The sequence below is a fragment of the Phasianus colchicus genome, chromosome Z, assembly GCF_987193195.1.
Source record: "Phasianus colchicus chromosome Z, bPhaCol1.hap1.1, whole genome shotgun sequence".
Classification (NCBI taxonomy): domain Eukaryota; kingdom Metazoa; phylum Chordata; class Aves; order Galliformes; family Phasianidae; genus Phasianus; species Phasianus colchicus.
In genome coordinates, this window is record NC_143476.1 from 89,896,624 (window position 1) to 89,910,712 (window position 14,089).

A 14,089-nucleotide genomic window follows, 5' to 3' on the forward strand; every position below is an offset into this window, starting at 1 on the left:
ACAGAATCAAAAGGGTTGGGAGAGACCTCAAGAGATCACTGAGTCCAACCCTCTGCTAAAGCATGTGCCCTACAATAGGTTGCACAGGTCAGTATCTCCATAGAAGGAGACTCCACAACCTCTCTGGGCTGCCTGAGCCAGTGCTCCGTCACCCTTATCATAAATAAGTTTTCTGTGTGTTATTAAGGAAATTCCTATGTTCAAGCTTTATGCCATTGCTCCTTGCCCTGTTGCTACACACCACCAAGAACAGCCTAGCCTCAACCATTTGTCTCCCATCTCTCTTTAGATATTTATAAACAGCTATAAACACAACCATTGGCTTAGTGGAAATAAGAGGTTGGATAGTAGAGATGGTTTCTTGCTCACACACATTGTATTGTCAGAGTTTTTAATAAACAAAGACTATGTGTATGGCAGAACTCAATGAAATTTGTCTGCTGAAAAGAGTGAGAGAGAAGATGAAGGTATTCCTGCTGTCTCTTTTTAAAAACAAAGGTTCAGTAAGCCACTTAACCTAGGCAAGATGCAACTCTAACAGCATGCAGGGTGTCCAGGAATGCATTGATTTACCAGATACTTGACCAGGAGATATTAGAGTATGACATCAAGGCTGCAACTATTCCTTACACTGAAAATACGTTTTGAGCACAGACTTCCCTTTAATCTTTTGCACCAATCCACTGAGATCCTCTGTGCCAAGGGCTGAGAGACAGTAGCAACAATCTCACCTCACAAAAAGATAAAATCAAATAGCACACAAAGAAAAATGCAGAAGGCAGAAAAGGCACGGAACTGTTGATTCTGGGGTGCAGGTTCCTCGTTTACTGTTTCTGTTTCATGACCTCAGGTTCCTCTGCAGGGCAGCGAGAGGTCCATGCTGCAGCCAATTACACTGAGGTACTCAGAGCTTCCTCCAACAACTCTAACAGAAAACCCTTCTCCTTTGCAGGCATTTGGAGAGCAACTAAGGGAGTTTACAAGCAGGAGGAGGACCAGCTTTAAACCTGAAGAGGGGAGATTTGGGTCAGATGTTAGGAAGAAATGTTTACCCAGAGAGTAAGGGCCTGGAACAATGAACTTGCCCCATCTCTGGTGGCATCCAAGTCCAGGCTGGGCGTTCTGGTTGAGTGATGGGCAATCAGCCCATGGCAGGGATCAGAGCTCAATTCCCTTTAAGGTCCCCTCCAACCTTAACCATTCTACGATTCTGTGTTAATTTTGACACATTGCCACATCTCCGCGTCCCAGCTCTGGAAGTATTTGCACGGAGATTTCAGATGGGAACACGGGGAGGGTGTAAAGCGGTGTAAGAATTCGTGTGCCCAGTACAGAAGGGAAGGAATCGCAATCCCTGGGAGCCCAGCAGCATCCTCTTCCCTGGGCTCGGGGAGCCCTCCAGCGGCCGTGCACCCACTGCTGCCTGCTGCAGGAGCAGCCCAGCCGGTGCTGCGCTGGGAGATGAGGGAAGAAGAGCCCTACAGCTGCCGAGATAAGCAGCAGTCAGACATCACCCCTTCCTATGGTGCGAACGGAGGGCAGCAAATCTCATGTTAAGACCTGATGGGGAGTATATGCTCCCGGGTTAAATTTAACATCTCAGGGTCACTGTATAGGAGGGGAGAATGGCTGGGACTTCAGAATCATAGAAGTGCTGTTATAGCATCCTTACTTGTTCCGATAGCTTTTCCATAACTACCTGCTCATGCTCCCTCTCAGGCTGACACTATCGGGCATGGTGGATTTTTGGTCTGCCCTATGAAGGCCCTATCTTTCTAATCCTGCTCCACATGTTCTGTTTCAGCAGCAGCATCCTGGTTTAGAATGATTGGGTTGGAAGAGACCTTAAAGCCCACTCAGACTTACCCTGCCATGGGCTGGGTGCCTCCCAGTAGATGACAATGCCCATCCATGCCCCAGCTCTCTCAGCCTTCCTAGCAGAGGTTCTCCAGCCCCCTGAGCATCTTCATAGCCTCCTCCAGACCCACTCCAACATCCTCTTTGTGCTGGGGGCTCTAGGCCTGGATGCAGCACTCCAGACAGGAAGCTCAGTTCACCTCCAGTGCAGAATAGTAGCAATGAGATAGTAGCAATCAGAGTCACAGAAACATGGACAGAGCAGTATACCTCAACCAGCCAGACCACACAGCCCTGCCCCTGTGCCTGCTCAGGGGGATTTACACGTAGGGATGATGACAAACATCATGTGCAAGTGGTAAAGCACCACTGGCTTGCAGGCTCCACTGCCTCAAACAAATTGTAGGTGGGTCATGCTTGCTATCTTCTGGTGCAGACTGCAAGAACTTCCTCCAGACCAGTGAGCACCTGAAAGCCCCAAACATCCCGTCTATCCCATAACCCTCATGGAGTGGGTGCTTGCAGCCCCATCTTTAAGACCCTTTCCTTCAGCTGGAAAATGGCAACACACTGCTTCTCTCTGTTGTATTTTTCACATGACTGACCACAAAACTATTAATATAACCAGAGTCGGTTCAGCTGGACAACTCATTCCCTCCAAGGAGAGGAAAACCACAGCTTCTTCCATCTCTGGAAAAACCTTTTGTGATGACAAGATCAGCAGTGCAGATGTAGCAGAGACAGTTCTGGTTTGCTGATACACCCCAGTGGAGAACCTCAACCATCATGAGAGAGTACAGTTTGTTTCTTCTGTTCGTCCTTTCCGTCTTCAAGAAGGGTGAGTTCTGAGCTTGCTACAGTTCCGTCTGATAAGGGCTTTTTTTTTTTCCCTTTTTCCTCTGTTTTTATAACTCGTGCAGGAAATTCATCTTTCTCATCACTCAGAAGCCCTGTTTCATACTGTTTCATGTTCCTCAGAGTTGATATGCAATTCATACAATTTGCTCCAGCTCCACCGTGCACTTTAGCCCATGGTTAACTTGAAGTATATACTTAAGTTTTATTAAAGTCAACAGGATTTGGTTAAATATACCTTCAGACTTTTTGACTGAGCAAGTTTAATGGCTGTGGTGGGCTCCAGCTCTTGATCTGGTTATCATGAACTCAAATCCTTTCCACTGACAACTAGTAGATATAATTAGAGTTCTTTGGTTTTATCAATGGGGCATTCATTCCAGGAGCCCATGAGCTTCTTGGAGTTCCCATGGCCATATTGCCTTGTACAGTAGATAATCCAAGCTGCAGAAGGTAATCACATCATTACAGTGAGTGACAAAAGGCACCACGACTCCAGACTTCAGTAATTAAAATATTGGCTTGGCACAAATTCCAGCTAAATAACTTAATGGAGGAGAACCAGTCCTACATCAGCCTTTATCCACTGTGCAACACACAAGAACATTAATACTGCCTGCACAGCCACTGGGATATTTCTCAAATATTATGGACAGCAGAAATAAACACAAGCACCAATCTTAACTTAGCCTTTACTCGATCAATCTGACAGATGAATGTCCACAGATCACAGCAAAGTCAGCAATCTATTTACACGAGGTAAATTATTTACATTTTTCTCCAATTATTCTCAACTGTGGAGGATAAACCTCCTGATTTAACAAAGCCACCAAGTAAGTTATATGAGACAGGAATGTAGCCACAGACATTCCTGAAACCACAGTCTGGTGCTGCAGCTGTTGCAGACAGAAATACAGTTGATAGACATAGGTATCTGTATAGAAAGAGCTGCCTACAATTGCTATTTGTTGGTGTTATTGGTTACTGGAGAAGGGAAATGATGAGACACTGAGTTTTCCTGATATATTTCAAGGCTGGAGAACATTCATTCAGGTGAAGACTGTTTTCATCACCAGACAGAACGGATGAAACTGGGTCTGGTGGCAATGGCTTGGATTTACTGTGACCATTTACCATGACAAGGATTTACAGTGGTCAAATTCCAACCGTTCATGACATCCTGGCTGGAAAACCCAGAAATTCCCCTCCTGTGAGGCCAGGACAAGGCCTGTCTGGGAAGATGCAGGCAGCTGGAGTCCACGTGTTGTCAACCTGCTCTGTTAACACGGAGCTGCTTGCTATGCATCCTCCTGTGTGCATGCACTCAAACACAGAGTGGTTGCATTTAACTGGATTTGTGCTTGAAGCCACCAGATCTCTGAGTATATTATATATATGTATGTACACATACATGCATTAGGAAGTGTGCGTCTGCAAGCACACAAACATCTTCCAACTGCAAACACTCATGTTACACAACTTCACAGTGGACATCCACAGGTCAGCTGACATGGCAAGACCTGCTTGAAAATTAAATTGCTTTCAATATGAGCGAGGCAGCCCCCTCAGCTCTGTTGCAGGCTGGTACCAAACCCAGCCCCAGTAAGTGGGCTGAGTAACCACCTGCAAGTCCCCCGCACAGGGAACCATCCTGGGTGGAAAAAAAGGGCATCCATTTTCTGACGAATGAGAGAGACGGGACAAGAAGGATGATCAATTTCCCTCTTTAACGCCCTGTGTAAATCAGTCCTGATTATCTGTTGTTGCTTCTAGGCGTGCAGTGCAATAGCTGGTCCATTCACGTCCCATCTGACGTCACTGGTGAACTTGGAAAGATGGTTATTCTGCCCTGCACCTTCACACACCCTTACAAAACCTTTGACCGTACCCTCACTGCCATCTGGAGGATCAAAGAGCCGTACAATGGCACTGTAGTGTTTAAGTGCACCAGCCAGAGTGCCAGTGAACTCTGCAAGACCGCCATCAGCTACAAAAACAAATACAAACTCTTCGGCAACCCCCGGCACAAAGACCTCTCCATCAGGATCGACAACCTGACCTGGAGTGACAGTGAGAGGTACTTCTGCCGTGTGGAGTTCTCTGGGGACATCCACGACAAGTATGAAAGCAGGAATGGGATAAAGCTGCATTTGATTGGTAAGACAGCATCAAGCGTCCAGGGAGGCAAAGCCACCCCAGAGGGAAACTGGAGAGCTGTGAGATGTGGAAAGTGATGAGATAGTAACAGAAGGTTATCCGAGATATTTGCTCTTCCAAAACATTGGCTTTTCCAGGTCTAGTCAGCCCTGAGGAGGACTTGTAACATATTGGCAAGGAGTACTCACTGCAGGCTTCCAGCCTGAAGTGATGTGCACACTGCAAGGAAGGGAACGGGAGCTAAACACTGCAGGAGATTTATATATAGGGTTATATAGATGGGTTGTGGCTGCCCATGTGAGAGCCTGGTGAGTCTTGCATGTTGTCCCTGCAGCATGGGATCAGTGCAGGCTGCAGAGTGAGAAGCTGAGGTCTGCAGCTCCTGGAGCAAGGCTGCAGATGGCCTCTTCATCAGGATTTAAGCTGGAGAATGCAGCTGCTGAGCAGGCGTTAGGAGATGTAAGCACAAGCAGGCCTGGATGGCACCAGCATCTCAGCCCAGTCACACTTAGCTCGGTGCATACGATTCTGTCCCTCTGAGAGATCCATGCAGCCTTGGGATGAGAAATCACAGTGAATAGTGAATAGGCATTGCACAGCATCCTTGTGGCAGCACAAGGTAAGAAACCCTTCTTAAGGATGGACATCTGCATGGAAATGACATTTGAATCCTGAATCATAGAATCAGAGAACCATTAAGGCTGGAAAAGACCTCCAAGATCACTTTGCTCAACCACCCACCTACCACTAATACTGCCCACTAAACCATGTCCCTAAGTACTACATTTATAAACATTCCTAGAACATTTCAAGGTGTAGGGACTCCATCCAATGGGCAGCCCATTCCAATGCCTATCCACTCTTTGGAGAAGTTTTTCCTAATATCCTACCTGGCACAAACTGGGGAAATTATCTCTTGTCCCACCACTGTTATATGATTGAAGAGGCCAATTCCCTCCTTTCATAACCTCTTTTCAGGGAGCTACAGAGAGTGGTCAGGTCTCCCCTGGGCCTCCTCTTCTCCAGAATGAACTATCTCAGTTCTCTCAGCCATTCCTTACAAGACTTGTGCTCCACATCTTCCACAGCTTCACTGGGCAGGGAGGGCATTGTCCCGCTCTGTTCTGTCCTGGTGAGGCCCATCTGGAACACTGTGTCCAGGTCTGGGGGCCCCAGTACAAGAAGGATGCAAAGCTTTTGGAGCGGGTCCAGAGGAGGCCATGAAGATGCTCAGAGAGCTGGAGCACCTCTCCTGCAAACACAGGATGAGGGAGCTGGGCTTGTTCAGCCTGGAGAAGGGACAGAGAGCTAGGCAATTGGAGGTGGGTTTCCAGCACTCTGCCTCTGCACTCCATCTCAGGGCTTCCCCCGTGCTGTGCTTGTAGTGAAGGAGAGTGCTTGGCCCCTCTCAGAGGGTGTCCTCACTGATCAAGCAAGAGCAAGGACACCCACGTGGCCTCAGGAGTGGGCTCATACCTTAACCAACAGCACACAGACGCTGCATGTTGGACGGTTTTGTCTGTGAAGTGAAACTGCCTCACAGACTCTGTGCGCTGCAGGCAGCCAGGTGAGGCCTGAGGAGGAGTTGGTGTACTGCAGAGAAGTGCTGAGCAGTCAGGGCTCTGCCTCTGTGGAGCAGATCTGAAATATCCCACAGAGAGCTTGGTCTGGCAGGGCAACAACAAGCTGTGCTGATGATGAGAGAAGCAGAGCTCAGGTGCTGCATCGGCCCAGTTTCCCCACTGCTCTCTGCTTTGGGAACAGATCCCTGCAGTACAAAGGGCAGGAATTAAATAATTCTTTAGGGGTCAGCTTGTACACCAAAACACACAGATACACAACACAGCTTGTTCTCATAGCGAGGGCCTGGCACAGGCTGCACAGAGAGATGTCGGTGCCCCATCCCTGGTGACCCCAAGGTCAGGCTGGATGGGCTCTGAGCACTGCTGGAGCTGTGGGTATCCCTATGCACTGCAGGGAGTGGGACCTGATGACCTTTAAGGGTCCCTTCCAACTCAAACAATTCTGTGATCTATGATACGGATCGGTCTTCTTGCATTACAATGACCCATGCTGTCTTGCCTGATGAAAGAAATCAATTCTGAGCACCTGCTTTTCCCGTATGAGGATGCTCATTTTGTTTCTCTCAGTCTTTACAATGCTACTGAGAACTAAGTGTATGAAATAGTTCACAGATCCAGAAGAAAACCACTGGGAAAGCCAAGATTTTTCATGTCTGCCCTGCTTCTTTAGAGAACAAATCCAAAGGCTGCAAGTTCAACAGTACCTCTAAATTTTGTGCATCCCCTGAGATGGATTTTACCACCATTCAGAGAGGTCCTTGACAAGCCTGAGACACCAAGGAAAAGGCTCACATGAGCAGATCCTTCCTTGTGTGTTCTGGAGGCCAGGGTCCAAGGAATAAGGAAGAGGAAGTTTGATGCTGATGTTATCTTGTTACACTGTGCATCAAACCCATCATTGAAATCTGATGTATCCCCCATCTTTTCCTGTAATTTCCACAGCTTCCCCCAGGATCATTAACATCACGGTCAGTTCCAATGGGGATCACACCTTCAAAGCCAGCTGCACTGCTGAGGGTGAACCAGCACCTGCCCTGACATGGACCAGTCCCCACTCCAGCAACCTCACCTCGGTCACTAACACAAACCACCGCGTCACCAAGGAGCTCCAGTACCTGACACACGATGGCAAATACACCTGCACTGCTGTCAACAGCCACGGGAGAGCGGAGGGGACAGTCTACTTCTACAAATTCAGGGCATCCAACAGCTCCTTTTTCCTGATCCTAATTTTTGTGCCGCTGGGAATTAAGGTCCTTGTTTTGCTGGTGATACTGGGCTTGACCCTGTTCCCCAGAGGTACGTTTCTCTATTTCCAACATCAGACTGGTAACGCACGATGTGATGCAGCAGATAAAATCAGACAAGGGAGGGGGGAAGTCTGTTTTTTATTACCTTCATTTCCACCCTAGGAAAATGACATGCATAGTGGAATATTAAGAACAAATAAGAGGGACCTCCTGGCTGGCTAGTTACAGCCTGCAGATGCCAAGTGTCATTCAGGATGGGATCTTTAAACAGAGCAAGCAGGAGCTTCCCTGTGCCCAGTGAAAAAGGTTAATAAATCAACAGGTGTGCAATTAGTAACGAACCTGCTGCCTACACAATCAGATTTTTATTAAACAGACTAATTACTACTACTTCTCCAGCCCATGGGCAGGATTTACTTCCACTGCATCCCACACAGCAGCTAGATCTCCTGGAATCAGCATCCTTCTTGCTCCCCAGAGCATCTCCACCTGCATGCTTCCCAGTGTCAGCAGTGTAATCCCATTTTACACCTGTTCAGGCCAGTATCCCTGCTGTGCACAGGGCTCCACAGGACTCAGGCCGCAAAGTTGATTCCTATCCTGGTAACAGTGAACCATTCACCAGAGTATCAGTTATCCTCTAGTGCATGTTGCCTATGGCTCTCAATCAGTCCTGGCTCCCCAGATCATTTTGCTAACTTGTATATCTGTTCTCATTTAACAGGTCCTTCCACCGCTCCATCCATCCTGGCCCGGTAAGAGTACCCCACCTTCTACTCATGTTATCCAGCAGGAGGGTAGAGATGACAAGCAGAGGAGTACAGTTTGTCCTCTCTTGTCTTGGCTACAATTTCTGGCCTCATAGCAGGCTCCTGGGATGAAGACAGGGTTGGGCTGATAGTCAAACAAGCTGATGTAAAGAACCAAAGCTTGGGGGGCAACTGAGAACAAATCTCAAGGACAAGGAACCTGGAGAGACATGGATGTAGCAGAAGCAGGGGATGACCAGAAGTGTTAGGATATCACATTAAACTAGCATAAGAATTCCAGTTTCTAATGGGGCAGAAGGAGAGCCTATTATAGAATCATAGAATGGCCTAGGTTGAAAAGAACCACAAGGATCATTATTTCAACCCCCCCGCTATGAGCAGGGCTGCCAATCACCAGACCAGAACCTATGCCAGAACTGATGTGTTCTGCCAAGCGTGGAAGAAGGTATGGAGATACCAAATAGTCCATGTCAGAGCCAGCTGAGATGTGGCTGGGTCCAAACCTCTGCCTTGCTACAATCTGAACCATCCTCCCACAGCACCACCAGCATCTCCCAATACCCAAAGCAAGGAGACTCCTGACATCTGTGGGGGTCAAACTCATGACAGATGGGTAAAAATGTAAGACAACCCTTAGGTTAAACAGACAGAAACTGTATATGAAGCTAGCATATGCTTGGATTTGCTCCCTTCCAGCCCTACTTATCTGTGATATGTTTCCCCCACCTTACCCTGGAAATTCATTCATCTCAGGAGGATGTGCACAGCATCAGGCTGCAGCCCAAGAGGCAATAGGGAATTTAATCCTAGAGTTAAATTTGTAATAATTATTAGCAGAAGCATGGTGTTGCTGATTTAGTATCTACACAATACTGCACAACCGACTGTATTCATAAACACACAGATGAAAGCTTCCCTTTTTCCATCACCAGGCCACAGCCACAGGACTCCACCTATGAGAACTTTGACCGCAGATGCGACGGCAGCCACAGCCTGCCAACAGAACAACCTGCAGCAAGATGCAGCTGAAGACCTGGGCTGTCCCACCCATACCCACTTGCATGGTCTGAACCCCTGTCTGCTCCATACAAAGCTGGATCATCTTAGGGTGCCTTTTCCCACTGAACATAAGACTGCTGTTGACTGATGCACGGGTCAAGTGAGCCTTCTAGGTGCATGTTTTCCATCTCTGTTGAGACTTAAATTAACACAAGACTTTAAAGCAAAGACAGATTGGGGAAAAAAAAAAAAAAGAGAGAAAATGAAGAAATGGTGGAGTTGGAAAAGCAGAAAATGTGTGAGATGCCAGTTCTAACCAACCTGCATATTTCTAACCTGTGTCACAAAGTTCTGTAACAGACACATTCAAGAGTTGTAGTTGGTCTCATCTTGTGTTGCAGTTTTTCCTGGTGAAAAATGGCTTCTCGTTACGGGTATTTTTGGATAAAACACCATACTGTATTTGCCTCATATTAAAGCAGGAAGAGTCATTTTGATGAGAACTGGAAACCAAGGCACCCATGTTGTCCTGTCCATCAACCTCTTTCCCCAAGCAGGGAAGACAAAGAAAACAACTTTCATGTCACTAAAAAAGAAAAAATTACTCCTAAACAGTTTTCATCTCCATGCTACATGAAAAGATCCTGACCACCTCTTAGTGACTTCACACTATTTATTAAAAAAAATTGACCATTCCCAGACATATCCAGTGTGAATACACTCCAAAAAGAGAACAGAACTGAGCTTATGGGACAGAACAGCACAAGTCATGTTTGGTCTGGTAGACAAAGTTCCAGGAGAGGGCTGCAAACAGCAGAAGATTGGAATATAGGAGGAAAAAGAACCAAAAGAAAAAAACAAGAGAGAAAAAGGAGTGACATGAGCTTTTACCATTGGATTCAATGCTTCCTGTGACCATCCCAGTGCAGCAGCTCCAAAGCTCTTCTAACAATCTCACTTCTGGTAAGAAGCATCCCAGACCAGGAGCACAAGCCTTCTGCTTCAACTGCCATCAAGCCTGTGGTCCTACTTGCAAATAGGAGCATCTGATGTCATGCTCCATAACAACCTGCTATGCAGAAAGTGTGCCCTGTTGTATGTAATCTGCATCTCACACATTATCTACTGCCAGCAAATGTGTATCACAACAGCTGTGGACATTTATATGTGAGGAAACTCATGGGCAGGCACTGAAGGTATGGCTTTTGTCTATTTCCCTCTGCATTACCTGCTTCATCCTCGTTTGGAACAAAAGCCGGATCGCATGGTCTGGGTCAGCTGTGAGTGCTGAAAGACCTGTGTACAAACCTACAACCATCACAGAGCTCAGTGAACTCTTGCTAAAACAGAGAAGCATTATTTCTGTCATTATACAGATGAGCTTTCTCGTGGGGTCTGGCCACTAAACCAAACAGTTGCGTCACAGGCATGTTAAAATCATGACATCAAAGACAAGATTCTCCAAGCCTCCACCAACTAAGAACCTGCATGGCATTCCCCCATCATACTTTAATCTCTGAGAACAAGCATGTAATACCAGATACTATCTCTTCCAGCAAGTTGAAAACACCACAAATTTGTCACAAATTACCCATTTTTCTTTTTTTATTTTGCAGGTTTTTTTTGTTTGTTTGTTTGTTTTTGCAGACACAGCATGTTATAAACACACTTGTAAAAACTCAACAGCTGAAACAATACCTTCTTTCAAAAGTGCATGTCAAATACATATATCTCTCAATTCTTCACATTTTTTTTATGCAATTGATCAATAACATTGAATCTAATAAACCAGTGCTTTTAACTCTCTGCAGGGGTTGAAAAAGAAAATAACGTATTCTTCCAGGCATCACTTTCCCAAAGGAGTCTGTTAGATATCATGCTGCACCCTTACCTGGTTAGCATATAGAGAGATGTACATATACATACATACAGTTCTTTGCTCAATCTGTGTGCCTAAAACCACACACAGATGTGGGTGATCTGATGACACAGCTGGCACAGTTAGCCAAATTTGTCAAGAAGAAAAAAGTTGGTTCGCTTTCCAGCACCAAAATCACAGTTAAAAGCAACACTGCAAAATAATCCATTATTGAATATCTATTATCCCCATGTGACCTGAACAAATGCTTAAACACGGTTACATGTTCTAAACACAAAGGCACAATTAATGCAGAAAGAGAAGAAGCTTTCACTGTTCCTTCCTTTGTAGAGGTGCACAGGTTGAGAATGTAGGACCTTGGGCTACCTCAAGTAGATCAGCCATGAAAAGGCCAACGTTACACGAGCAAGCAGGGAAATTCACTTTCTGCTTCCACTGAAGAAAAGGTGCAACATCAGACAAAGCAACAAAAACAGTGATCATTCAGCCAAAACAATAGATTTACAGGCTCATAATACAATTTTAACAAAGTGATTTAATACAAGCTAAATAGCTTTTCACAGTGTCATCTGAAGTTCTGCCACGTCATGCCCAACTAGGAACAATGAACTTCAGTGGTGTCCACTTACTAAACCTCTATTCCTAAACAACCAGATTTTCAGAATTAAGGATTATTATCCAGCAAGAACATAACTGCTTCCCTCCTGGACACTGAGGAAGCAGAAAAATCAGTCTGACATCACCTGACTTAGAAACAACATGGCCATAAATCACTTTTGTTTAATCAACCAGTATAGAGGCAGACTCAATAATATTTAGGAATTAGGCAAAAGCAAAGTTCTTTAGTTCAATTTTCAGTCTGTAATTACAGACATGGGAGAAGATTGTAGGCATGCCTTTAAACTACAGAGTTCTGCAGAATATCAAAAGAGTCAAAATTTAAAATACCACCTGTTGGAATGCAGGGACAAATCTCCCTGCACACACACCACACACACTCACATAAGCTTTAGAGGTATCCTACTAAGAGAGTCAAAAACCGTTTAATACACAACCCCCCATTCACTTTGCACTGGCTCAAATCATGACAGACGGGAAAACGAAAAAGGCACAGAAAAAAAAAGATGCTACAAGAAACAAAAATGGTCTTTGCTGTCTAATGATTTGTACATGTATCCCCGTAGACGTGCACCTTGCACAGGAACATATTCAACTGTTTTCAGTTGATAAAAACTGAACAATTCCACAGGCCTAAATATCCTAAGAGCTTTAAGGAAAAAAAAAAAACAAAAACCTCAAAGAGGATAAAATTTGCCAGTGTGCAGCTCCTATTTACACTTATGACTTACTTCAAATGGAACTCTTAAAGTAAAAATTCCTTGTGCAAGAACAACTTTAAATGTAAACCAGAATTGTCAACACTGCATGATCCTTTTGTGAGCTCAGTGCTGCTACCGTATGCAGTCCAAATAATGCACTTCTGGGTACAGACTGTTTACAAGGAGAGCCAAAAGATTATTGCCATCTCGAAGACAATGTTCTGGATGCTTGATGAACAGAGAAGCCTGGGAGATCTGCTCTTGAAAATCCATATATTGTTTGTTTGATGCCATTGCTTCAAGAGCACTCAGTGCCTATAGACACAAGGAAAAAATTATGTTAGCTGTTTGCATTTTGGCCCACAACAAACCAGTTCACTAGGCATCATAAGAAAGATTCCACTGGAAGATCATTATCTACTAAAGAGCCTGCTATATTTTGAACTAAATATTCATAAAATATAGTCACATGTATTGCTTCAATCCACCTCCTCTTTCAAGTTGTTGCATCCCAACACAAGCACAAGTGCTCTCCCAAGGCTTGCAATGATTGCTCCAATGTTTACTTCACAAACTCAAGACATGTTTTTAGAGAAACCACACCAAAACACAAAATATGACACACTTAAAAATTTCATTAAGAATAGCCTGATAGGAACAGTTGACTTTTATCAAGGTATCATTTTGCTCCCATTAATAACACTACAATTTCCAACTTAACTTGTCTCTGTAGCATAGGAAGAAGATAATTTAAGAAGCCAAAGACTGGCACACACTACCTGCTGGGCCTTCTGTGTCAGCTTTGGTTCTGAGCCCGCCTTCAGGCGGACCTGACCCTCTGCAGGAATCTGCACCAGGATGAAGGCAGACAAACTGCGGGCAACCAGCCGAAACCTTGCAGAGGGATAGAGGGCAGACAGAGAAAGTGGTGTCAATTGTGAAGTCCTCAGCAGCAGATAAACTACAAGTTCTATCCCATGAGAGATCTCCTGCATGAGGAACATACTTAACAGCTTCAGAAGATCATTTGCAATGTATTAAGGAAAAAATATCATTGTAACATACACATTACAGGTACATCATACATACAAGCTACCATACATACGAAAGGTAACATCTGACCCAAGCATGTTTTTTAGAAAACAAACTGAGTAATAAGTAAGGAGATGTTCGATTTTCTCTTAATATTTTGCAGCATCTCAAAGCCCAGACAGAAAAGGCAATATGCATGTGGTTGTACAAAATTCTTGTGATGTCAACCACAACTTCACTAGAAATGAACATTATGCCAGAGAATCACAGCTGCACTTTCTTTATATACGCACTACAGGCTTGAACAAGAAGTTCTTACACATTTCTTAACCACATTCAAACACTCATTACAGTTTTTCTGTCTAAACTTCAGAGATATAGAGGGCAA

General features: G+C 45.0%; 2 protein-coding genes across 2 annotated transcripts in view; one reads left to right on the forward strand and one right to left on the reverse strand.

Moving 5' to 3' along the window:
- The first annotated feature begins 2,619 nt into the window (after positions 1-2,619).
- Positions 2,620-9,947, forward strand: SIGLEC15 (sialic acid binding Ig like lectin 15). Its single transcript, XM_031597068.2, has 5 exons — positions 2,620-2,695; positions 4,486-4,869; positions 7,395-7,751; positions 8,427-8,457; positions 9,405-9,947. Exons 1-5 carry the CDS (start codon positions 2,644-2,646, stop codon positions 9,499-9,501), a joined length of 921 nt encoding a protein of 306 aa, XP_031452928.2. The 5' UTR covers positions 2,620-2,643; the 3' UTR covers positions 9,502-9,947.
- Positions 9,948-9,966: 19 nt separating this feature from the next.
- Positions 9,967-14,089, reverse strand: part of EPG5 (ectopic P-granules 5 autophagy tethering factor) — a 51,856-nt gene continuing 47,733 nt past the window's right edge. The window contains exons 43-44 of the mRNA XM_031597067.2: positions 13,449-13,563; positions 9,967-12,984 (exon numbers count right to left, since the gene is read on the reverse strand). Of these exons, the coding sequence (XP_031452927.2) occupies positions 12,802-12,984; positions 13,449-13,563 (298 nt within the window). The 3' untranslated portion in view covers positions 9,967-12,801. The remainder of the gene's footprint in view (positions 12,985-13,448; positions 13,564-14,089) is intronic.